Genomic DNA, 27,553 nt, shown 5'->3' on the forward strand with positions numbered 1-27,553 from the left:
GCTGCCCCCTCATAGGGTATAATGCTGCCTCCTCATAGGGTATAATGCTGCCCTCCTCATAGGGTATAATGCTGCCTCCTCATAGGGTATAATGCTGCCCCCTCATAGGGTATAATGCTGCCCTCCTCATAGGGTATAATGCTGCCCCCTCATAGGGTATAATGCTGCCCCCTCATAGGGTATAATACTGCCCCCCTCATAGGGTATAACGCTGCCCCATCATAGGGTATAATGCTATATAGATATATAGATATAGAGTTAGATAGATATAGATAGAAAGATAGATGTAGAAATAGATAGATATAGAGATAGATAGTAGATAATGGATAGAAAGTAGATAATGGATAGATATAGATAGAAAGATTCATAGAGATAGATAAAGATAGATAGAGATAGATATAAAGATAGATATAGAAAGAAATATAGATAGATAGATAGATCAATAGGTAGATAGATATAGAGATAGATAGATATATAGATAGAGATAGATAATAGATAGAGATATACAGATAGATAGATATATAGATAGAGATAGATAATAGATAGAGATATACAGATATAATAATAATAATAATATAGACATATATAGATAGATATAGAGATAAATATATATAGATAGATGGCTATAAATAAAAATAGATATAGAGATATATATAGAGATAGATATAGAGATAATAGATATAGAGATAGATAGATAGATATAGAGACAGATAGATAGATATAGAGATAGATATAGAGATAATAGCTAGATATAGAGATATGTATAGAGATAGATATAGAGTTAGAAAGATAGATAGATAGAGATAGCTAGATAGATAGATGGATAGATAGATATAGATAATAGAGATAATAGATAGATATAATAGATAGATATAGAGATAGATAGAGATAGATGGATAGATCAATAGATAGATAGATAAAGAGAGAGAGATGGAGATAGAGATAGAGATAGATAATGATATATAGAGATAGATATAGAGATATAGTGTTAGATAGAAAGATAGATATAGAGATAGATAGATATAGAGATAGATATGGATATAGAGATAACAGATATAGAGATAGATAGATAGATAGATATAGAGATAGATAGATATAGAGATAATATATAGATAGATAGATATAGAGATAATATATAGATAGCTATAGAGAGAGAGATATAGAGATAGATATAGAGAGAAACAGATATAGATATAGAGATAGATATAGAGATAGATAGGTAGATAGATATAGAGATAATAGATAGATATAGAGATAGATAGATATAGATATAAAGATAGAGACAGAGAGAGCGGTAGATAGAGAGATAGATACAGAGATCGATAAATAGATAGAGAGATAGATATATATAATAGAGATAGATAGATAAAGATAGATAATAAATATAGAGATAACAGATATATATAGAGAGAGTAAGATAGAAAGATATAGAGATAGGTAGCTATAGATAATAGAGATAGCTAGATAGATAGACATAATAGATAGATATAGATATAGATAGATATAGAGATAGATAGAAAGATAGATATAGAGATAGATGTAGAGATAGAAAGATAGATATAGAGATAGAGCGATAGATAGATAGAGATAGATATATATAATAGATAGAGATAAATAGATAGATAGATAAAGATAGATAGATATAGAGATAGATTTAGAGATAGAAAGATAGATATACAGAGAGATAGATATAGAGATAGAGATAAATAGATAGATATAGATATAGAGATAATAGATATATATAGAGATAGATAGATAGATATAGAGAGAGATAGATACAGAGAAAATATATAGAGATAAATAGATAGAGAAAGATAGATATATAGATATAGAGATAGAAAGATAGATAGATATACAGAGAGATAGATATAGAGATAGATAGAGATATATAGATAGATAGCTATAGAGATAGATATAGAGAGAAATAGATATAGATATAGAGATAGATATAGAGATAGATAGAGATAGATATATAGATATAGATATAAAGATAGATATAGAGATAGATATAGATATAGAGATAGAGCGATAGATAGCGAGAGATATAGATATAGAGATAGATAGATACAGAGAAAAGATATAGAGATAGATAACGGATAAATAGATAGGTATAGAGATAGATAGATATAGATATTAGATAGAGAGATATATAGATAAAGATAGATAGATATAGATGGTAGCTAGATAGATAATAAATATAGAGATAATAGATATAGAGATAGATAGAGTAAGATAGATAGATATAGAGATAGATAGATAGACATAATAGATAGATATAGAGATATATATATAGAAAGATATAGAGATAGATAGATATAGAGATAGATGTAGAGATAGAAAGATAGATATAAAGATAGAGCGATAGATAGAGATAGATATAGAAATAGATAGATATAGATAATAGATAGAGATTGATATAGAGATAGATAGATAGATATAAGAGAGAGATATAGAGATATAGAGATAGATAGAGAGAGACAGATAGAGAGAGCGAGAGAGATATAAAAAAAACAAACAAAACACAATACTCACCTCTCCTCCTCGCTCCCACGCTGATCCCGGCTTCAGTGTCAGGAGCTGCCCCCTCTGCCAGACACACAGCGGGTGCGCGATGTAGTGACGTCATCGCGCACTGGCTGTGAGCCAGGAGCAGAGAGGACTGAGGGCGGCGCCGGCCCTGATGCAGAGCAGCTTACTGGGCTGGGGGCGGGGCCTCTGGGGGGTGGAGACCTGAAATGATATTCACTGCTTCGCAGTGAATATTCATTTCTCTTTAGCAGCGGGGACAGGGGCTCCTGCCTCCTGACACCCGCTGCTGCTCCGCTGGCAGGGGCCCCATAGCAGCTGCATGGTGTGCGACACACCACTGGCTGGGGGCCCCTGGAGCAGCGGGGGCCCTAGGCAACTGCTGGCCCTGTATGCCAGCAGGTGCCAGGGCCCACCGGAGAATCCACCGGTTCTCCGGTGGGCCAGTCCGACGCTGCCCACGTGTCCTGTAAATTTACTAGGGGCAGATTTATTATCACAGTTCTGCTCCAGAATACAATTCCAAGATGATGGTCAGATGTTTTTTTTTGTTATATAATCCCTATGTAGATGAAGACAGTGAGGAAATCTGTATTTTGCATGCCCTTCTTATGGTTATGATGGCCCTGATAGGCTCAGATCCACCCCCAATATTGCCTGAGGATCAATGACTCACCCCATACCTCTCAGAGATACCATCTAAACTCTGGTCAAAAGGGCCAAATGATATAGGGAAAATGCCTGTAGAACCAGTAAAAGTGTTTCTCAAACCTGGTGCCTAATCCTCATACTCTTTTGTCCCAAATACCCCAGGATGAACACCTATGTTCTAGTTTCCTTTTCTTTTCCAGATTCAGCAGAAACCGACACCTGTTATAACCTGAAGCCTGGTGATTTGGTAGTCGTGAAAAGGCATGTCAGGAAGCACGGACTAGAACCCTTGTATGACGGTCCCTATCAAGTTCTCATCACCCAACAAGTCAATAGCAAATGAAGGGGCGTAATGTTTTGGTTTTTCGCATTTTCCATATTATTATTGGTAGAAGTTAAAAGTTAAAGTTAGAAGATATTCAAAGACTCAGAGATCAATACAATAAAGACAATGATTGTAATAAGGACAGTTGGTGGTCAGACACCTTCTCCTTTCTCAATCCAGCCAATTTATTTAAGGGAATTGGGGGCTGGATAGCTGGGATCTTACAAAGCTTGTTACACATTGCTGCCTGTATCCTTGTTGTATATGTGATACTAAAACTTGTTCTTTGGTGTATTTCTGTATGTATTAGGAAATTCTACACTAAGCCAGCCAATGATGATACCAAAGGCGTCGTTGCCCCTGCTCTTCTCTGCACCGATCTCAAAAGGCTACTTGATGAAGATGTTGAAGCCAAGCACATGTCTACCTACAAAAGATCCCCACCACCGACATCAAAAATTGTTATTCGTGAACTGCAGTATACAGGGGGGACGGGTACGCCGCGACAGCCATGACTGGTAACACGGCATCAGTCATGTGAAGACCAGTACCCCTCAAGCTTTTAGCTTGGGATAGCACCTCTGATGCTGCATATGTGTTAAAAATTTTTATCTAGGGGGGAATGTGAATGGTTAATAGTAAAATCAGAGCCGAAGTTTCGTTTTGTCCATTCTCTGAAGGTTTCGCTTCTCCATTTTTGTTGCTGTAAGATACATTTTTATAATTGGCATGGGCTGTCATGAAACCAGACTGTTCTCATCAGGTACAAAGATAAGGGAGGCGGGAGTGTAAAACTCTGAAGAATATGTCATTATACTACTTTCTATGATGGACATATATGTAGTTTCCGGTTTTCTTGCAATATTATTGGCTTATAAAGTGAAATGATGTTATTGGTACTTGAGAACCTTGCATAATTAAGCAAAAGATTATAAAAGATGTGACTAAAATAAAGGGGCTTAGTGATCTGCCTCGATCCTTCCGTACAGAGACCCCAGTCTCCGTGTGGTCATTTGAGTTGCTAGCAACACTGGAATAATTTGGAAATCACTGGCTCAACCGTGAAGGGTTAATTTAGCCCTCCCTAAATAGTTACCTCGACATGTGTATTATTTTCATTTTTGCCTTCATTTTTTTAATAGTTGAAACATGTAAGCTCTTTATAACTCCAAAAAAGTTTTTTGCAGTAATTACCTTCACAGCCTCCAATATTAATCGTCTTCTGGTCTTTGAGTAGTTCATGCATTTCCTTCTTGGTGTACAGGACTGAAGCCGCCCTGATGTCAACATTAACCACCTTCGGACAAGTTGTCAGGTTTGTGATTGTCAGATTCAGAGCCACATCTTTGCCAATTGCCTGCACACTGACCAGCTTAAACTCTCCGGCCAGCTCATTATTTATGCAGGGAGGCTTGCATTCCTGGGGTACCAATTCTGCCATGATTAGACTGTCCCAAAATACCTACAAAAATAGAAGAGAACAATGTAAGCAGTGTGTCATCTACTCTGGGGAAAAGGAATGATTAATATGTATTATTTATGTATGTGTATTATATGTTATACATTTGGAGGTATGGGGTGTAATCATCATTCCTCCATCGCGATCAAAAAGTCATGATTGATGGACCATGTCCTATTTGCGCCATACTATGCAGCTTTTTTGTTTTTTAATGGCTCACATCTCTCCTTTTAGGCTGTGTGCACACGATGCGTTTTTTAAGCGTTTCTGCGGCGTTTGAGCCGGATCAGACGCTGCAGAAACGCTTAAAAGAAGCTTGACATTAAATTGCATGCGTTTTTGGCTTTTTGTGCCAATGCATGCGTTTTTAGCCGCTCAGTTTTTCCAATGTTCCCAGAAAACGCGTGGAAAAAAACGCGTCAAAAACATTACTACTGCAGCCAATCACTGAGCACATCAGATGTATATAACATGAGCCGCTGAGCTCAGTGATTGGCTGCAGCGCTGTTGACATGACATCAGTACTGCAAACAACAGTCACCGGGGCAGAGGAGGAGACACAGCACTGGCTGCGTGCACACATTGCATTCTTACACGTTGCAGATTCTGCTGTGGAATTTTCCGCGCAGATTTTGCTAAATCCTCAGGTAAAATGATCTGCGTTTTATCTGCAGTTTTTGTGCAGATTTCCCCTGCAGTTTACACCTGCGGATTTCTATAATGGAGCAGATGTAAAACTGCAGCAAAACCGCACAAAAGAAGTGACAAGCTGCAGTTTTAAATCCGCACCAAATCTGCGTGGAAAAATCTGCAGCATGTGCACAGCTTTTTTGTTTTACATAGCCTTAAATGGTACTGTACATCACTTGCAGTTCTGCAGGGCCAAATCTGCTGCAGAACTGCAGAAGAATCCGCACCATGTGCACATACCCTAAGGGTGTGTGCACAAGCTGCGGATTCTGCTGCGGATCCACAGTGGTTTTGGTCCTGCGGATTATCAAAATAACAACAAGCAACACCGTAAGAAACACATCATTGGAATTGGAGTCTCTGCCCCTACATTATGCTGCTCTCAGATGGGGTAGCAAAAATTTGCTATAAGGAATGTAAGCAAGGTATATTAGAACATGCTGTCTTTCTAAATGAATATTCAAAAGACTTTATTGAGCAAATAAAAATATTCTAAACTGATTCCATGAATATTGAGTATGAAGGTTTGCCCCTACTTTCTTCTTCATCTTTAATGAGTGCAGCAGAGCATGCACAGTCTCCATAATAATGGGTGAAAAATCTATGAAATTTTCTTATAACACTAACCATAAATTTACCTAGTTTAATTTTCACAGATTAAGATAAATAACACGTTCATATCTGGATGACTCAGAGCGACACTTTTGATACATTATTGCAAGCAAATCACTGGATTAGAAGCAAACAAAAGAAAGTAGAACAGCTAATTAGTCTGATAATAATCTGATAAGTCTCCACCCAAGGGAAAAATAGTTGTTGGGTGTATTTGGCATCATGAAATATCCATGTCATTTCTTATGCACTTCTCATCTGTTCTTATAGATTCCTGCATATTAGTTGGGTACTTTTTAGAGGTGTTATATGAGCTGAATATGGCGGTATTGTTTTGGCACTGCATGGTTGGTGCCAGGGCCGCCATCAGGACATTACAGCCCTTACAAGTGTATGGGGCCCGGTGATTAGGGGGGCCCAAGCACGCTGGCAGCCCGATCTGTGTGCATATAGGCTTCAACATGTGGACTACCCTAAGGGTGTGTGCACATGTTGCGGATTCTGCTGCAGATTTTTCATTGCAAATTTGTCTAAATCCGCAGGTCAAAAGACCTGCGGTTTATCTGTGGATTTCCTGTGGTTTAGCCTGAGGTTTTCCCCTGCGATTTGACACCTGTCATGGAACAGGTGCCAAACCGCTGCGGAATCCACACAAAGAATCCGCAAATCCATGCGGAAAATTCCGCAACATGTGCACAGCGTTTTTTTATTTATATAGACTAAAAGGGTACTGTACAATGCAGCAGAAACTGCTGCAGATCCGCGGGGCCAAATCTGCTGCGGATGCGCAGCAGAATCCGCAATGTGTGCACACACCCTAACTTGTTTATTACCCAGGACCCTATTTTCTACAAGGTAATAGGAGATTTATTGTAGTATGAAGGTAAAACGTTTCGGTCAATTAATGACCTTCTTCAGTTACGTGCTTATCATAGATTTCTTGCAATAGGATGTGAACCTATACTTTAAAGTAGCTCCGTGTGCTCAGTATAGGGACAGACTGTCTTCAGACTGGGTTGGTAAGCTTAGTATGGTGTGGAGCAGGGGCAAACGTGTCTCCAGACGCAGGATCCACCGCAAGATCCACCGCTGGCGAGATCGCTGTGTGTGACGGGGCCTTAAGTTTTGAGTTTTTGGTGAGTCTTTAATGCTGAATACTTTCACTGTGCAAAAACGCAGCGACTTACAGTTGCAGCATAGTGAATGGGATTTAAAGACATCTCATGCCCACTGAGCCTTTTTATTGTTACGAGGTGTAAACTGACCTGCAGTGCGTGTTTGAATTCTGCAGCAAGTCAATTTTTCTTGTGGGTACGTGACTCGCCCCCAGAGGCCGTGGGGTACTCGGTGCCGGGCCCGTTGATTTCAATGGGAGATGTCACAGTGGCAGGGACCCGGCCCGTGGCCTCAGGCGGTCAATGTAAAAGGGGTAGAGTGATGGGGATAAAGTTACTGAGATGATTCGTGACGCCACCTGTGGTTTCTGGTCAGTTTGACCAGCGCTGCAGGGTTACTTCTCTGGGACAGATGGTGTGGTGCAGCAATGATGTTGAAGCTCCCCACAGGTAGGGCTGTAGTCCCAGGGCAGTAGCAATAGGTGTTGAGGTAGATGGTGCAGTGTTAGGCACAGAGATGTAGCAGTGCTGAGTGGATTGGTGCAGGAACAAGGCAATGAGACAGCTGAGTGCAGTTCCAGTTCTTTTACTCACGTTCTTGGCACAGACAGGTGCCCGCTTCAATGCGCGGTCTCCAGATCAGGGGCTCAGCCAACTCCCAGGCAGATGGAATTAACCTTTCCAGCTCTCCCTTTCGTGTGCCTGTTCTGAACGTCTCCCCACTAGCGCTTATACTGAAGTACTTGTAGTTGTGTGTTAAACCCAAGTTCCTCCTCTCAGATGTTCCTTGGAACTCCACTCGCATGACAAGTGACTGTAGCCTGCTTCGGGGACTCCATCCGTCATGTCCCGGCTCACACATAGGTTGCCACCATGTCTTCGAGTCTTTTGTGGGAATAGAGTGGTCACAGCTCCTATTCCTCCGGTGTCTGCTGCTGGAACATTAGTTTCACAAACAGCCTCAGGGACCGGACCCCGGCCATGCGCTTCAAACTTGAGGAAGGGCTCTGCTCTGACCCTAGTCCTTAGCTCTCTTCTCCTTATGTTCCGTACTAAACTTTCTTTCTTCTGAAGAATCAGGCTTTCTATTTCTCTTTCCCGTGCCAGCAGCTCCAGGTCACAGGAGTCTGCTGCACTTCCTTCACTCCATCCTCTCAGGGGATCTTCTCTCACAGACTGACCTTTTCCTAATATTCTCCCACTCTTTTGTGCAGTCTAAGCTCCACCCACCTCCCAGCACTCTTCGTGTTCCAAGCAGGCAGCCATGAAGGGTTCTCTGCTACACTATTGTGTTTGTGCTGGATGTGAGTGGTGGAGTCTGGACAGGTGTTCCATCTTACCTGGGGAGTGGGATACCACACCTCAGGAGGAGGTGCAGTACCCCTGTGGCGACTGAACCCTCAGGGGCGTTTTATGTGTGTGGAATTTTGTCGTAGAACTGCATTAGATGCAAACATTTTGCAGGTAAAAAAAGTATATGTTCCACTACGGAAATGCATGTAAAGCGTATGTAATCTACACATGATCATATCAATAAAGTTTTGTCAAAGCAAAACATCAGAAAGTAATAAAAAACAAAGCAGCTTTATTTAAAACCTGACGCACCAAAAAGAAACAAAAACCGAAGCGTCAGAAACGCAAAAGAAAATGGACAAAAAAACTCAATGAAAAATGTAAGTAACCTATTTAACTTGCAGAAGTGGTGCAGTAAATCTGCAACATGAAAAGCTCGTCATAAAAAAGTAGCTTTATGCTGCCTTAACCATGGCAGTGGAGTATCTCCAATGGTGGCAGGCTACCTGGCCGCTATGGGGCTTGTGAGTTAATGGGGCCCAGTGCCAGGATGTGCGCTGTGGGGCTTGTGGGGCCACCTGTCATCGCACATTCAACTATATCGGCATCCTGGATGCCCATACAATTGAAAGCAATGATAGAGGAGGGAGCATCTGCTGACGCTCCTGCCTCTGGAATTCTTACTCGTCCTCTGATGTCACTACATGGCACCTGCTGTGCTAAGGTATGTAGCGCTTCAAAACACTTGCTGCAGAGTCTGGAGCAGTGGGGGAAGAAGTAGAGGTGAGTACTGTATTTTTTTTTAATCAGTGATTACTTTGTGGTGGCCATAATACTATATGGAGGACTAGGGGAGTGTAGTATACTATATAAGGAGGACTATAGGGAGTGCAATATACAGTATGGAGGACTATAGGGAGTGCAATATTCTGTATGGAGGACTATAGGGAGTGCAATATTCTGTATGGAGGACTATGGTGGTGCATTATACTATATGGCGGACTATGGGGGGTGAATTACACTATATGCAGGACTATGGGGGTACATTATATGGAGGACTATGTGGGTGTTTTTTGTTTTATGGAAGACTATGAGGAGTGCATTATACTATATGCAGAGCTATTTGGAGTGCATTATGCTATATGGAGGACTATAAAGTGCATTATAATATATGGAGGACCATGGGGTGCATCATACTATATGGAAAACAATGTGGGGCCCATTATACTATATGGAAGGATATGTGGGGCCATTATTATATATGGTGGGCTACGTAGAAGCCTTCTTACTTTATGGAGGGCTATGTGGGGGCGATAATACTGTATGCAAGCAGTTATACAGTGTGGAGGATTGTGTGGGGTCCATCATATTGTGTTGAAGCGATTATACTGTTTAGAGGGATAATGCGGGCTATTATAAAGTGTGGAGATGTGTGGGGCCATTAACTGTATGTAGGCCAATTATACTGCATGGAGGGCTGTGTGGAGTTCACAGTTGGAGCATCATACTGTGTTGGGGGTCACCATACTTTACCATGGAGATTATTGTGTGGTATAGTGGGGTCATCATACTGTGCATGTGTAGGTTACTGTGGAGGAATTCACTGTGGGGAGATCATATAGTGTTTGTGCGGTACTTTTGTAGGCTTCATACTTTATGGGTGCAATGAAAGGGGATTCCAGGGCTTTAGTAGGAGAAAAATTACTTAGTAAAGGTTGCAAAGTTGTGAAATATGCTCGTTAGTGACCCCGACAAAAATGTATTTATTTAGTTTTAGGAATGGGGGCCCAACTAGAACTTCTACTATGGGTCCCCAATATTTCTATGTATGTCCCTGAAGATTGGTCTATGAAAAACAATTGTTTTAGACCTCGTTCATACGTCCATTTTCTTTTTTTTACAAATGCCTTAGTTTGGAGTGCTGTTCACATGTTAATGTTTTTCCAGACTGAAAGTAAACTGTCACATAAAGAGGACCATAAAAAAGACTTACGGTACATTATGTAATTATCAAAAAACTATTTCTGTCTGTTTATGGGGCATTTCTACATTTCGAAAGCAAGTGCAATTTACAAGAACAATTGTATTTTAGACAGTTTTGAACTCATGGTAAGTATAAAAATGCATCATAGTGTCCAGCATTAGTCAAAGCTATTAACCCCATCATGACCTGGGCAGTTTTGTCTGTTGATAATCAGAGGAACTTGAAACATTGGAATTTTGTGTTATAAGGAAGAATTCTGTTTTTGTGTTTTTCGGTCGATGCAAATATATATATTTTTTGTGGAACGCTTCTGACTTTCTAATTTATTCAAATTGGAGTGGTAATTAGAGTTGAGCGACTTTAGTCGGATCGGGTTTCATGAAACAAAATTCGTTTCAGATGAAACTGGTCCGACTAGGGCAAAAAAAGTCGGAGTTTCGTCCGGAACCCGACCCCAATGCAAGTCAATGGGAAATAAAAGTCGGCATTGAGCGGATGAATTTCATCCGCTCATTGCCGACTTTTATTTCCCATTGACTTGCATTGGGGTCGGGTTTCGGACGAAACTCCGACTTTTTTTGCCCTAGTCGGACCAGTTTCATCTGAAACGAATTTTGTTTCATGAAACCCGATCCGACTAAAGTCGCTCAACTCTAGTGGTAATCTTTTAATCTTGTTCGTTTTGCTTTTTTTTTAAAAAAATTTTCTGAGCTCCATCTACATATTTTTTTTTCCAAAAATCGATTCCACAATTATCCTGTGCATTGTTCAAGGAAAAACATCACTGTATGCCTGAGTTTGATCTGATATTCGGCTTGCTTTCCCTCCATGTAAATCATTGGACTACACTTGGATGACATCTGAGTACAGTCCAATTTTCATGGCCTCACAGAATGGGGAAGATGCTTTTTTTTTCTCCATCTTCTCCTTATCTGAGAGAATGGTATCGCACTATGTCGAGACTGTGATCAAACTCTGACCACACTATGTCGAGACTGTGATCAAACTCTGACCAGAGTTTTTTCAGAGTGCATTTGCATAATCGGCCTGATTCTCTCATATGTCTGCTCTTGCCCTTAATCTGAAGCAAGCATAGTAGGTTCAGATTGGGAGATTATTAAGTAAATACATTACAGGCAATGGTTGTTTTGAGCTCACAGAAGTTGTGAGTGGACACGAAATGTCCATTGCCTGTTATACTTTTCGCTTAATACTGTCCCGATCTGTTATGGCTGTATGATGAGTGCCGCCATCTTCACTTCTGTGCAATGGACTTTCTATATTCTTTTATAAATGGCTGACCACCGCCGCTTATCACAACAACTTTTTACCTTTGTGGGCTGCATGCATCTGTGCATTCAAGGCAGGAGAATGGTAGTGACAAGTGATGTTTTTTTTAAAATTTTTTCAATTATTATGATTCCAGTATAGTTTCTTTGTAGGCCTCATTCCGTTTTCGGTAAACATTAGAAAGGTGCTTTACCAAACAGCTCTATCTTGGTCTCACCTGTCCACAAGACACTTTCTCAGAAGGATTTTGACTTGCTCATGTACATTTTTGCAAACTGCAATCTAGCATTTTTATGTCTCTGTGTCAGCAGTGGGTTCCTCCTGGGTCTCCTGACATAGTGTTTCATTTAATTCAAATGTGAACAGATAGCTGGCACTGACATCCTGAGCCTAAAGGACAGCTTGAAATTTTTTTCAAACTTGATTGGGACTGCTTATGCACCAGCTGCACTATTCTGCATGGCAATCTTTCATCAATTTTTCTCTGCCAGCCACATCCAGGGAGAACAACTACAATACCATTTGTTGTTAACTTCTTGATTATGTTGGCACCATGGACAAAAAACATTAAGATCTCTGCAGATAAATTTTTAACCTTGAGAACGTCAACATTTTCAAGAATTTTGTTTCTTAAGTCCTCAGACTGTTCTCTTTTGCTCTTTCTGTTATCAACTTCTCCCTTTTTTATCTGGTTTCAGGTGTGATTTTCATATTGCCCACACCTGTTACTTGCCATAGGTGTGTTTGAATGTGAATCACATGCTTTACCCACAATTTTGAGAAGGTGCCAACAGTTTTGTTCGGCCCATTTTGGGAGTTTAGTGTGAAATGTCCACTTTGCCATTTTTTCTCTGTATTTTTTGTGTTGTTCCAAAACACACAAAGGAAAAAAACATGTGTATAACAAAACATGTGTACCATATTTTTCAGACTATAAGATGCACCGGACCATAAAACACCCCCCAAATTTTGGGGAAGAAAATATGAAAAAAGATTTCTTTTATAAGATAGGTGTCTGTCTTATAGTCCGAATTTAAGGCATCTTACTTGGGGCGGCAGCAGTGGATCAGGGTCACAGCAAGCATGGTCCCTTCCTCATATAGCTAGCTGCTGCAGAAATGGGGCAATGTTACGGGCCCTGGGTAAGATAAGTGGGTGTCCCAGAGATGCAATGCTGCAGGCCCGGTGTCAGCGTGGAGGCAGAAGGGATGCTGAGGGGGGCATACTAGTGTGCACTGTTGGTGTAGTTCATAGTAATGTTGTTGAGGGATAATGTAGGAGGGGCTGCTGGGTGGTAAGCTGCAAAGTCTTAGGGAAGTTTAGACAGACGGGGCCAAGGTGCCCAAAGTGTCCATATAGGCTATAGGCCCGGACGGTTCGGCAGCCACACAACGTTAAATAGCTGCAGCCCATGTTATCCATGGCCACTAGGCATCATTACAGTGAGCCAGTACAGGAGAAGAAAGATGTGGTAACTCATAGCCTGGGTGGACGCCTTTAAGGCAGGAGTCAGTTGGAGTGAGCAGTTGAAGGAAGTTGGAGCTTCAACGAGAATGGTACAGATGGGCCAGATGTTTTTCCAAAGGCAACCAAACAGGGTGGCTGATGATTTCGATTCTGGGGCGAAACAGGCAGAAGAAATTGTCATCATGGCGAGGTTAGGCCAGGAAGGATATGGGAAGCAGTCTAAGACGGTCCATTCCAGACGTGTGCGGCACAGAAGCGTCAGCGAAGTAGGGAAAGATGAGGAAACAAGTGAATTCCATGATGTGCCAACTGTGGATGTAACGTGTGAAGTATTAAGTAGAGAGAATGTTCAAATTGTCCTGGACTGTGTCTCCGTTACTGGGGGTCACCTGTAAGAGGGGCCATCGCCGCCTGGGAAGTGCCCGGTGGGACCTGAAATTGGAGACGCAGATACACTGAGAAGTGGAATACAGTTTTCTATGAGGGAAGGTAAGGACACAGATGCTTCAGTGACTCTGGCCATGAATACAGTCCTGGGCTCCCATTACATTTGCACAAATTAGGATCTCAGCCAGACCATGGGCTTCTGGGAAATGGCCACTGGAGGTGGCCCTTACGCAGATTGAGATTTCAGCTGGGCTGAGATCCCAGTCTGTGCAGGCGCCGCCTTCGGTAGCCCACGGCTTTGGGAACATGGCTGGCGAGAAAGCAATGGACTCTGCTCTGCCTCACCACCGACACCAGGCCTTCAGGATTGCACCTCTTCTGCCGTCGACGGCTTCCTAAGGAAGAGACTCTGCCCACGCCACCACCACTGCAACCCCCCTGTAAGCTTCATTCAGACTATAAGTCGCACACCACAATTTCCCTGCAAATTTTAGGGAAAAAGTGTGTATTATAGTCCAGAAAAATACAATAATTGCAATAATTGTATGGGAGATGTACTTCATTTTCTGGAACAATTTCAAGGGTGTATATATCTATAGATCTGTATATAGCTATAGATTTCTAGAGCAATTTTATACAATCTTAATATCAGTTCTATCATTTTTACAAATACCATTGCAGCAAGTAAGAACCAATCAAAGCATCCAATTATATTTAATTTTGACATTTTACTAGGTACTATGAGTAACTGCATTTCTGGCATCCACTAGTTTTGATGCATATCACAATCAATCAAAGCCACAGACGAGGCCAAAATAATTTTTCAATTAATAATCACCTAATCACCCCAGTAAAATGAAGGTTGTCATTCTATTGCATCATGTAGAATCTTGGGGGAGATTGCACCTTTTTAGATATTTTTGGTTAAGTGGTTTTGTAAATGGTAAATGCTTTTGTTTTCACCTAAATAATTAGGAAGCCCACCAAGAGATTGTGAAAAAAAAAGCAGAAATATCTAATCGGTACCAAAATGTGCCAAATCTATCACATAGCATTCACTTCATTAATAAATTAACTTGTCTGTCTCATATACATTTAAAGAGTAAGGGTGCTTTCACATTGGCAGCCGTCCAGTTGCTCCGTTTGGGTCATAGACTATAATGGTGCCGACAGAGCAAACTTGCACTCTGGCGTGTATAATTTTCAGGCGTGTTTGCCTACTGGAGGCAGACATTCGGACTTAATAGACTGTGTGTAGGTTTTGAACGTGAGCCCCAATAGAACCATTGTACTTTTTATTTAGTACATCAATAGTACACATAAGATTTATTACAAAGATGCTTATTTTTATCTTTATGTCTTTCTACATCAACTAATAGAAAAATATTCAGGATTGAGAGTCCTCAGTGGTTGATACCTTTTAATGGCTAACTGAAAAGATGGTAACACATTGCAAGCTTTCGAGACTACTCAGGTCTCTTCATCAGGCTAGACTAATACAAAATCTGAAGTCACATATTTATGCACAATACAGCCTAGAAAAAATGCAATAGATAAGACAAGTGACGTGAAGCAGAACTATCAATATGGGAGAGGGAGAAACATAAATATAAACATTGGACCAGTTCATAGATAAGGAGTCTGGATGTTTTATGGTCCTCTGATTGGGGTCTAGTTCTGTGTTGCCCCGCAAGGTTTTAAAAGGAAATTCCTTAATTGATGTAAAAAGACATAAATCCATGCGACACATTCATTCCAGCACTGAGAGTGTCAAAGTTCGTCATAAATTTGTACTCCCAAACTCGTCTCTCTCTCTGAGATGTGAAGTTACCTTTCAATACCAGTAATTTCATATCACTTGTCTTATCTATTGCATTTTTTCTAGGCTGTATTGTGCATAAATATGTGACTTCAGATTTTGTATTAGTCTAGCCTGATGAAGAGACCAGAGTAGTCTCGAAAGCTTGCAATGTGTTACCATCTTTTCAGTTAGCCATTAAAAGGTATCAACTACTGAGGACTCTCAATCCTGAATATTTTTCTATCCACTGGCTAACACGGTACAAAGATATACATCTTTCCTACATCAACTAAGGAATTTGCTCTTCAGGCCTTGCAGGGGCTTCACAACACAGAACCAGACCTCAATCAGAAGACAATAAAACTTTCACACTCCTTATCTATGAACTGTTCCAGTATTTATGTTTATCCCTCTCCCATAATGACAATTCTGCTTCACGTCACTTGTCTTATATATTGCGCTATTTCTGTGCTGTCTTGTCACTCTTGTGTATAAATATGTGATTCTTCAGATGTTGTATTAGTCTAGCCTGATGAAGAGACCCGAGTAGTCTTAAAAGCTTGCAATTTGTTACCATCTTTTCACTTAGGCATTAAAAAGGTATCAACCACTGTGGACTCTCAATTCTAAATATTTTTTCTATATTAGCAGAGAAATCTGCTTCTTTCTCCTCCTGGAGTGATTTTTTTCATTTTCAAAATTTTCAATTCATGGATAAAATCTGTATTCAGTAAAGACAGATTAGTACATTAACGAGATAGGAGATGGCAGTTGGTACTGATAAGATATATATTATATGTATGGGAGGGAAGAGCTAGAGGCAGAGGTCTTCAACCCCACCAGTCTATATAGAATCTTATCAGTAGCAACTGTCCTCTCTTATCTCAGATTCCGCTGATATGATATATTATAAATTTGCTTATTTTCATGTGTACTATTGAGTTATGGCTATGAAATAAAAACTGATACAACAGTTACACTTTTAAGAAACTTATCTCATTGTGTTCAATTCTAGAGATCTCAATTGCAGGTGAAACTTCACAAATGTATAGGGAAAGCCTCAATGAAAGATAGTAAAAGGAGGACATGACTAGCCAGGCATAGGGATACAGCGGGGAGCTGCATCTTTGGGTTTTGAACGTGAAATTCATTGACATAAATAAAATAAGCTGTTCATGCCATGACATTTTTTAGGGTTAACATATTTTATTCATAATAGAATAATGGAGGCACCACAAGAAACCTGCCAAATCTGTGGAACATAGTTTGTGTGATAGCTCTAAAGAATTTTTGCCACAAAGTAAGCTAGAAAATGAGCCAAGATCAGTACTCCTGCTAAAGACAATTCTAGCTCAATAAACCCAAATAAAGAAAACTAATTAAAAGTAAAATAACCACCAATGAACGGTCGATGAGTCAATCAGGTGATCCGTCTACAGCAGGGGACACTGACACGAGAGGACCACTGTGCAGGAATGGTACATGGGCCAATAATGCAACGACAGAAAATGAGAGCTGATTTATAGGTAGAAGCGGCCCCTTACCTTTTGGTCTACTATGAGGCTTCACAGGTTGCACCAATAGTATATCCTCCACTGAACTACGGCCTGGCTTCCCAGCAGTTGTTAGGTTCTCATGATTTTAGTAGGACATCTGCTGTGCTTTAAATAGGTGCAGCACATTGAGTGACCATAGACTTGTGGATACTTTCATGCCATTAATTGGAGATGTGGGCACTTGGCTTAGAGACACTGAGAACCACTGATCTATAGGCAGGCGTTGTTGCATTGTTTGGCACATATGCTAGCATAGTGCAATTATGATTTATAGATGCCCTAACATAAAGAGGTCAACATGATGACATACTTAGATATTGGCTGACCCAAAGCTCACCCGTGACCTTAATCCAGAATGAAGCAGCAGTCACTCCCCAATAAATTGTTATCAGAAGTGCTCTTCTTAGAAATGAAAACTTTCTAATAAAAATCTGAACATAAATCATGCCCAGGCAGCCAGCTGACATGCTCCGAGTTGTACAACAGCTGTGGTGCCTTAGTATAAGCTTTATTCTAGATGGAAATATGAAGCTTCAGTTTCAAAGGAACGTTTCAGAAGCATTTTACAAAGTAAAGTATAGACATGGCCATGTTGGTGCTGTCATACTGATTAAACGTTAACGCAGGTGAAGAAATACGTTTTGTAGGTTTTCTTTAATCTTTGAAATGTCCTTGTATTCATATCTATGTGCATCAGGACGGCCTGTGAGCAGGCCAGTTGGTAGGGTCTTCAGCTTTGCTCTGTTCCCTCCTCTGTGTCTGGGTGTATATCCTTATATTGTGCCATTCCAGGGCCATGTTACTGAAGCTCACCACTGGATCAATCTGTGCAAGCTCCGGTGGAACTGAGCACTTTACACATATGAAACCGCCGGGGGCATTTTCCTGAAGACTTACAAGAGCCCAATCTGCCCTAGCACCACCCGCAGCTAGGACAGTGTTGGTGTGAAATTTGAAATAAAGAAGCAGAATATACACCCAGACACAGTGGAGGGGACGGAACAAACAGATTTTTCTCTTTTCTGACATCATCTGTCAGGAAAGAGTCGGGAGGCCCGTGTACACATTAGACTCTTAGCTGATCCCGCCAATGTCTTGTTTCGGGTTGTAATGCGTTTGTATGCAATAGGTCAAAATAGTGCTAAACCCTATTAACTTAGTTAAAGGGCCAAGGCTTCACCCAGACACCAGTGATGGAACTGAGTAGCAGGAGATTTACCCATTTGTTCTCTGCTGGATTTCTATAAGACACTTCTAGTTCCAGTGCCTTGAAGTTTCTATCCTAAAGGCCCTTTTACATTTAGCGATGCACCAGCGATCCGACCCGGTCAGGATCGCTGGTGCATCGCTAAATGGTCGCTAGTGAGCTGTCACACAGGCAGATCTCACAGCGATGCAGCAGCGACGCAGCGCACGATACTCACCTTTCACACACAGCGATCCTGACGTCCTCCCGTCCGCCTCCATGCGTCGCTCGTCTCACACAGCAGGAAGCCCCAGCAGGAAGCGCCCGACGAGAAATGGAGCCGCCCAATCTCGCGCGATCAGAGACAGACAGCGGGGGAGCGGTCGGAGGTAAGTATCACACATAGCGATATCGCTAGCAATATCGCTGCTGCGTCACAAAATCGGTGACGTTTTAGCGATATTGCTAGCGATATCGCTATGTGTAAAACCCCCTTAAGTCTACGGTCACATGAGTGATGATTCTGTCTTCTGAGAGAATCAGATTTATTATGGTAATGACACTCGGCTCAAACTCTGCTCTGAGTTTACTGTGATCTGATTCTCTTGGTTGAGAGAATCGTATCACAGGTGTGAAGAAGATGGAGAACTTCATTTGTCCATCTTCTCCATTGTCTGTGTCCTCGTAAAAGGGACTGCACTCGAATGACATAAGCACCCGTAGACTTGTATGGGTGCGTGTGATCCAATTTGTGGAGCCACTTGCAGCATGCAGTGATTTTTTTCCACAGACTGTTTTAGTCTGTAGAAAAATATGAAGATACTGATCCAAGTGCTATCCAATTAAAGTTTAATCGGATAGCACTTGGATCAGTATCTGCATATTTTTAATCATTAAACATTGGATAGTACTCCTCCAAGTTATACGCCCGTAATAAAGGCAGCATAGAATATGCAGTTACACCCTTTAATTCAGTTTTGGTATGATACCACCATACCAATGCCATAATCTGAATGTAAACATTTTGGGCCTAATTCATTATTGCATTTGTGCCTCTTTTTTGTTTAGTTTTTTTTTGTTATTTTGTGTCTATTTTGCATTTGCACCTTAGTCTTCTTTTAATTTGCACCTTCTTGAAAGTCTGTTCTATACACTGTGTATACAATTAATAGGCAAGTGGGTATTTTTATGCAGAAAATTTCAGCTCCAAGCTGTATAACCTTGTTTGCTTATTGGATGAAGCAGATCAGGTGATGTGTACCTGTGTAATGAGGGCTGGTTCGGCCTAAGGATATCCCCACCCTTTATCAAGGTGTGCAGAATTATTAGGCAGCTTGGTTTCCGCTGGCAAAATGGGCCAAAAAACATGTAACTGACTTACAGAGGGATGCAGCATTCCTGAAATTGCTACAATATTGGGGTGTGATCACGGAATCGTCAAATATTTTGTCTCAAATGGTCAACAGGTTCTCAAAAAAAGTGTTGAGAAAAAAAGTGCACATTTACTGCCTAAGAAAAATCAAACATGAAACAACCAGGAAGCCATTATCCTCCAGTACTGTCATATTCCAGATCTGAAACCTCAGTGGAGTGCCGAGAAGTACAAGGTGATCAAGAAACACAAGTTGTAACCTGAGGATTGGGACAAGAAATATCTGAAAACAGAATTTTCAAAGGTTTTATGGCCTGATGAGATGAGAGTGACTCTTGATGGATGAGACTGATGGGCCTGTGGCTGGATCAGTAATGGGCAAAGACCTCCACTTCAACTCAGACACCAGCAAGTTGGAGGTGGAGTACTGCTATGGGCTGGTATTATTAAAGATGAGCAAGTTGGACCTTTGTGAGCTGAAGATTCCAAATCAACCATGATTTTTATGCAGGACAGTGCTCTGTTGCATGCTTCGAAGTTCTCCTCTGCTTGGCTGCTGGTAAAGACCTTAACGATGAAAGAATAATGACATGGCCCCTTTCTCACCTGATCTAAACACTAGTGAAAACTTGTGGTCCTTTCTTAAATGGTAGATTTACAATGAAGGAAAACAGTTCACCTCTCTGATCAGTGAATGGGAAGCTGTGGGTGGTGCTTCCAAAAAAAGTTGACTATCAACAGATTAATAAATTGACAGACTCCATGGATAGAAGACTTATGACCGTTATTGAAGAGAAAGGAGGCTATATAAGTCAATGATCGCTTTGTATAGATTTCAGAAATGTATTTTTGTATATTTCAGGTGTTTGGTTATTAATAATTCTGCATGCATAGATATTCTCCTAAGGGCTCTTGCAGACATCTGTGCAACACGGTCCGAGCACGGACTACAGAGCACGTATTGGTTGCAGGTCTCCTGACCCCAGCATGACAACCTCACAGAATTATATGGGGCTGTCATGCTCAGGTCAGGAGTCCAGCGGCTAATCCATTCACTGCAAATGCCCTTCAAAAGTTAAAACCTCACTTTTACTTTCTTAAATATTAAGGTTTCAGGTTTATTAACCTTTTGGATTCACTGACAGCACTGTGATTTTTCAATAATAGAATTAATTAAAAAAATGCAAATAGCCTAATAATTATGCACATAGCGTACATGTTCACCTGTTTTGTTTTTTTTTATGCTCTGCATTGGGGCCTGGGTTTGGGATTTCCAGATATTTTTAGCCGATTCAGCATTTATAACTTTTATAAAATGTACTCTTGTTCCCCCCCTGGGGTGATTTTATGTAGGTCTGAAAATTTTAGCAGAACATGCAGTGTTGTAAGGCCGGTTTCACATTAGCGCATTTTCAGCGCGCGCACGGCCGGGGGTAGCTCCGCCCCCGATCCGGCTCTCTGCCCGGCGTGCCCGCCCCTTGCTTGTAGCGCCGCCTACTAGCGGACAGCGGCGCCTGCGATCGGCGCACCCTATCTTTAGCATAGGGTGCGCAGATCGTGCGCAGGCCGTGCGCTAGTTGCGCTTTGACCTGTGCTGCGCACTTTTGACGGTGCGCCGTGCGCGCCAAAATCAAAGTTTTCGGATTTTGGCGCGCACGGCGCACCGTCAAAAGTGCGCAGCGCAGGTCAAAGCGCAACTAGCACACGGCCTGCGCACGATCTGCGCACCCTATGCTAAAGATAGGGTGCGCCGATCGCAGGCGCCGCTGTCCGCTAGTAGGTGGCGCTACAAGCAAGGGGCGGGCACGCCGGGCAGAGAGCCGGATCGGGGGCGGAGCTACCCCCGGCCGTGCACGCGCTGAAAATGCGCTAATGTGAAACCGGCCTAATATAGAAAAATCTAAGATTAAAATATTTTTGATTTTGCATAAAATTCATTAACCACATGCTTCATTTTGAAGAATTTGGCTCAAAAACGTCAGTGAATTTTACAAGACAAAAAAAAGTGGCTCAAGAATGAACTCCAAATGATGAATGGGGCCCTTTGTGTTCTGGTTCCTATTTAGACCGGTTTCACATATCTGACATACACAGTGCAGACCACGCGGTCTGGACCGGCTGTGGGTCTCGAGTCCTGACCCAATCGCAATAGTTTATAGACGTAATTTAAGATGTTGATTTCCGGTCAGTACATCTCATCCATATGAGAGACCTGACCTAAAACTGCATGAAAGATCATTTTATTTCGGATTATTTGTTGACTCTTGAGTTTAGCTGCAGTATGCATGAAATTTTCCTGCTGTGTATTCATACACAGGTTTGTACAGAGTAACTAAAGCCTTGCGTAAAAATTAGATTATAAGCACTTTCATAATAATACACCTTATTTGACATCTTTGTAAATAGTTTGACTGGTCAGTGTATGCTGTCATGTAATCGTCCATATAAGTATAGGTAATTACAGCAATTATTAAGATTACTATTCACTGCAGTAACCACTTCTTTACATGAACGAGCTATAAAATGTTTTCCATGAGGCAAATTCACAAGTGGGAAAAAATCCACATAAAAATTTGCATGTAAATGTTTTTTGCTTTATACCCATTATTAAGATCCCTGCCACAGGCTCCACATCCCCTTTACAGAAATATATTTCAAATAATTCATTCTGGCGGCTTGCAGCCACCACTAGAGGGAGCTTAATGCATACTGTTGTATACTTAAAGGGAATGTGTCACCAGGTTTTTGCTAACTAATCTGAGAGCAGGATGATGCTGACACCCCAATTCCTGTGATGTGTCACTAGCTGGTCTGTCTGTATGATGTTCCTTTGATGCAATCACAGTTTTCTCTGCTGCAGATCCAGCAGTGCTGAGAATACTGAGCTCTGTATAACCCCACCCACACCACTGATTGGCAGTTTTCTGTGCACACTGTGTATTGACAAAAAACTGGAAATCATTGGTGAGGGAGGGTTTACACAGAACAAGTTGACTAGAAGGCATGAGACACCTAGTCCTTTAGTGATAATCTCCTGCTGATAAAACAATGATTTTATTGAAACAGCAACAAACAGCCTAGTAAGTGGCAGATCACTGGAATAAGGCTCTCAGCCCCTACATCATTCTTCTATACAATTATTTAGCAAGAACCTGCTGACAGATTCCCTTTAAATTGAATTTATAAACAGTATGCTAGAAGCACCTAAACTTCCTCCATTGGTGGTTGCAGGCCTAGTTTAACACCTTAATGACCCGTGACATACATTTTCATCATCGATTGTGTGTGGGTTGTATGGAACGGGTTCAGGAGTTGGGCTCAGGAGCTGAGCCTGCTAATTTACAGAGAGCAGAGAATGGGCAAATGGAAACAGACATGACTTCATAGGGTTTGCTTCTTGTTCGTAACCAAGGAAACACATAGATCTGAAGTATACACAAAATGGTAAAATAGCCCACTTCTGTTGTTTTATTGTGGCTCATTCCCATTCATTTAAAACCAAGCCCTATTTTCTTATGTTCAACACCTTTTTAAACTTGAAAGGGGTGATCCTCTTGACCAAACGATAATAATTTCTAGTAGATATTATATCAGTAATTTGCGGGATGTTACTGTTGGTAGAGACTGTTACAAAAGCTTTCAGTGGTGTTGAAATGATCATACAAAAAAAAGCTTCCATTATTAAAACTAACAGTTAAAGAGGTTATCTGGGTAAAATTAAACGTTCACCAGAGGATTGGAGCTGTAAAACATTGCAGCCTAAGAGATACTCACCTGCCAGCACCCACCTGGATCTAGATGCGGCCACTCCGTGGACTGTGCTCACATAGGAAGAGGAGCCGTCACTCTTCCACCAGCAGCCAGACCTCTGCAGCCTGTCACTGACTGCAGCGGTATGACCGCTGGTGGAACGGTGACGCTTTTACTTGCTCTATAAGTGCAGACAACAGAGTGGCCTACACTGTAATCAGGTGGGTTCTGGACCGGTAGATGAGTATCACTTAGTTTGTTATTTTTTACTGCTCTAAAACACCGATGAGCATTTCATTTTGCCCAGACAACTCCTTTAACAAATCGCTTCACTTTGGATTTAGGATTTTCCAAGCTTTCAAGACTAAATCTGATCACACAATCTATCAGACATCGGGCAGTTTTCATTGCGTTGCCTGCACTTACTGTATGTACAAGTGAAATTCATTGCTCCTGCCCAATGATCCAAGACAAATGGCTCTGTCCTGGTTATTTAGCAGCAATAGCGTGTTTAGCGTACATCCTTTAACTGAAAAGGCCCCACCTCAAATCTTAAAAGCATCATTTTGCTAATATCAACTTACAAATTTATGTAAAGCCCCCAATTCCACAGATCCTGTTAAATGGGATGTCTGAACTTCTTAAATGCGTAAAATTGCAAAGTGCTTCTAAAAACTCACAAGAACAGAGGGATTTTTAATTTTATAGTTTATTGCTGGAAATAAGATTACACAAACCCTTTAAATTAGCAGCATTAAAGAAAAAGGGCCAAGATTTATCGTTGCACAAGTCAGAAGATTCAGAACTTGCTTCCCACCCGCACTCCCAGAAATTGAACATGATATCTGTTGAATGGACAATCAATCTTCTAATTGCCCTCAGAATTCATTATCTTTTCCCCATTAATCCCTGTGTTCCCATCTATAAGTATAATTTGACATATTTCTCATATCCCTCCTTGTAGGTCACGATACTGGACATCCTTCCTCTTATCTTTAGTAGTGGCATCTGCAGTTCTTTTCTCAGCTTATCCCTATATTGTCTGATGGCCTCTTGGAAAAGTTGGGCTTGTTTAGTTTAGAAAAAAGACACCTCCGTGGCGTCCTCATTTCTGTGTATAAATATGGTAATTATGTGGTCAGAACAAAGGATAAATTCTTGGTTAATTCCTATTAAAGTTCTTACATCGGACCAGGGAACATTTGTTACGTTTCGAGCAGGGTTCCCCAACTCCAGTCCTCAAGGCCCAATGATGCAATTATCACTTGAGCAATACTAAGGAAATCCTGAAAACATGATCTGTTGGTGGGCCTTGAGGACTGGAGTTGGGGAACCCTGGTTTAGAGGAAAGGCGATTCTATTCTGGCATCTAAATTGGAAAGGGTTCTTTACGGTTAGAGCAGTCAGATTGTGGAATGTCCGACCACAAGAGGTAGTAATGGCAGACACTATAACAGAATTTATAAAAGGGAGGGATTTTTTTTCACAACAAATGGGTTATAGATCTGGTGATAGACCTGTGTCTTTCTTCAACCTATGTAACTAAAAACTGTTAAGTTTTTGTATTTAAGAGACAAAACAATTATGGCAGAAAGGGTCAAGAAGATATTTTTTTGTGGTCATTATCTTTTTTACTAGGATGTGGATCACCAGCTAGAATTCCTAACGCTTGGAACCAGGGCCGATGCCTCATATGCCTCCTTCTTATATGACAACGCGATTGAGCCTATATCGCCTGACAATCAAGGTTTGATAGGTTAACAAAAAAGTAATTAATCTTGGATCAAACATTATAATAATTTTTTTTTTTATATAGCGCTAACATATTCCGCAGCGCTTTACAGTTTGCACACATTATCATCACTGTCCCTGATGGGGCTCACAATCTAAATTCCCTATCATCATGTGGGAGGAAAGCAGCGTGCCCGGAGGAAACCCACACAAACACGGGGAGAACATACAAACTCCTTGCAGATGTTGTCCTTGGTGGGATTTGATCCCAGGACCCCAGCGCTGCAAGGCTGCAGTGCTAACCACTGAGTCACCATGACATTATAGTAAAATACAATTGTGGAAGCTTTATAATATATCTGGATTACGGTACAATAACAGTCCAACAAATGTGGCATAACATCTACTCAACATTTAAAGAGACTGTCTCACCTTCTTCTGAAGGAGCGCACAAATCCCTATCTCCAGGCTGTTTGCACACTGGAGGGTAGTGTCCTCCATAATCCAGACCAGCACCATCGTTGTACTACTGGCCCGAACTTTACTCTAAGATGCTGCAAGAAGAGGCAGTGCAACACTGGAGAAGCACAGTTGTGCTAATGGTGACTGGGATTTGGGGCTAATAGTGTGTCCCTGCGATCCAGGCCAGTTTTTGAGCAGCGCTTACAAGCTCTTTTGGAAAAAGCTTGGATGAACTGAGTTTCATTTTTCATCGCTGCTAACTGCAGCAGTGGCTGGTAGACAGCAATCAGTAAACAATGGAATTAAAAATCCCTCCAATCCTGAAATCACAGAAGATTTTTAAAAACAAGTAAATTGCAAAGTTGTTTGTTTCTACAAACACTTTGCAATTTTACCCATTAAAAAAAACACAATATTAAAAATTCAATGGCACTGAAAACCTAAAAGTAAAGCACAAGTAAGATAAAAAAATATTAGTATATAGCCTACTACTAATTTGTCAGGGGTAAAATTGACTGGTCATCACTTTTTAAGTCTTCATTAGAGTTAGATTTCAGCAATCAAACAGACACAACATAAGTATTACAGTATATTTCATTACCTTTAGGCTTTCACTGGCTTCAGATGAAAAACCTCAGCTTTCCAGCATAACACTGTCGTTGTTGTCTTTTAGGCAATGGTGACAGGTAAAAACGTGAAACCAAGGTTGAATCAGATCTCTGTCTTCACTGCTGTCTTCATCTCAATCAGCAACAAATTAATAATACATGTTAGTCAGTGCCCAGCATCTTTTGTGGAGAAAAACACACCCAGTCTAACTTGAATCTCTAGTACGTGACGAGATCAAATCAAGAACATCTTGATCGTGCCGAGTTTTCAAGTCCCTCCCTTTGAAGTTTTTGGCATGTGTCATGTGACCAATTTTAACATTTGCAATGTAAATAAATATTCGGGTGATCTATACACCGTTGGGTGTTAAGTCAAATCAGATAATCCAGTTATGAGCAAGCAAAATAAGCAGAAGGTTATATAAACTTGTGGCAACAGCATAACATCCAAGGCAAACACTAACATAATAAACACGTTTAGTCATTTGAACCTGTCAATCCTGGTGATGTACAATGTGATATCAGTCGTTGTCTATTCTTTTTCTTTTTTAATATTCTAATTAACAGCCATTCAAATAATAGCTTTCAAAATTGTAAAAAAACCCCAAACTTTTCAAAAATTAGTGCTCCACACAGCCAAACATGACTTTATACCACGTGCTGGTCAGCATCAGTTTCATTGTCCCGCTGTGTTTAAAGGGAATCTGTCACCCCTTTTTTGAGATATCATATAATGATACCATTCAATTGTGTGTCACATAAGGATTCTCTTAGTACTTTTGCTTCCCCCTGACCCCGCACCTTTCATGCATAAATACCTTGTTTATATCGGTTCAGATGTATGTAAACTGCCGCTGTCCGGTCCGCTGGGCGGGGCTTATTCACCTGCTCCCCCCTCCCTGTCTTGCTCTACGCATTTCTTCTTGTGTAGAGCAAGACAGGGAGGGGGGGAGCAGGTGAATAAGCCCCGCCCAGCGGACCGGACCGTGGCAGTTTACATACATCTGAACCGATATACAGAGGCGTATCTAGGCTTTCTGGCACCCAGGGCAAGAATTTGGTTCGGCGCCCCCCCCCAAGTGCATATGCGACTTGCACAGTTAGTCATGTACTCACGAGCTGCTCTCCCTAATGCTCTCAATGTTCAGTAAAAAACTGAAAGCAGGAAGAGAAGCTCGATGTCACAGGACCATAACTATGAAAATCGCATATGAGTGAAGTGTCCATGTGATGACTACTGGAACCTGCAGAGCTGAATCCTGACATTGCAGCTTCTGAATTCTCACAA

General features: G+C 41.1%; 1 protein-coding gene and 1 long non-coding RNA gene across 2 annotated transcripts in view; one reads left to right on the forward strand and one right to left on the reverse strand.

Moving 5' to 3' along the window:
* The window catches only part of LOC141059035 (uncharacterized), an 80,960-nt gene extending 76,466 nt beyond the window's left edge, over nucleotides 1-4,494 (forward strand). The window contains exon 2 of the long non-coding RNA XR_012222372.1: nucleotides 3,378-4,494. This is a non-coding gene — a long non-coding RNA (uncharacterized lncRNA). The remainder of the gene's footprint in view (nucleotides 1-3,377) is intronic.
* Nucleotides 1-26,467, reverse strand: part of LOC141059034 (protein-glutamine gamma-glutamyltransferase E-like) — a 58,941-nt gene extending 32,474 nt beyond the window's left edge. Inside the window, exons 1-2 of the mRNA XM_073555243.1 lie at nucleotides 26,259-26,467; nucleotides 4,697-4,964 (exon numbers count right to left, since the gene is read on the reverse strand). Coding sequence (XP_073411344.1) covers nucleotides 4,697-4,943 — 247 coding nt within the window. The 5' untranslated portion in view covers nucleotides 4,944-4,964; nucleotides 26,259-26,467. The remainder of the gene's footprint in view (nucleotides 1-4,696; nucleotides 4,965-26,258) is intronic.
* Between the last annotated feature and the right edge of the window lie 1,086 nt (nucleotides 26,468-27,553).

Source organism: Dendrobates tinctorius, unplaced genomic scaffold (assembly GCF_039654945.1).
Source record: "Dendrobates tinctorius isolate UK_male_01 unplaced genomic scaffold, ASM3965494v1 ptg000223l, whole genome shotgun sequence".
Lineage (NCBI taxonomy): Eukaryota > Metazoa > Chordata > Amphibia > Anura > Dendrobatidae > Dendrobates > Dendrobates tinctorius.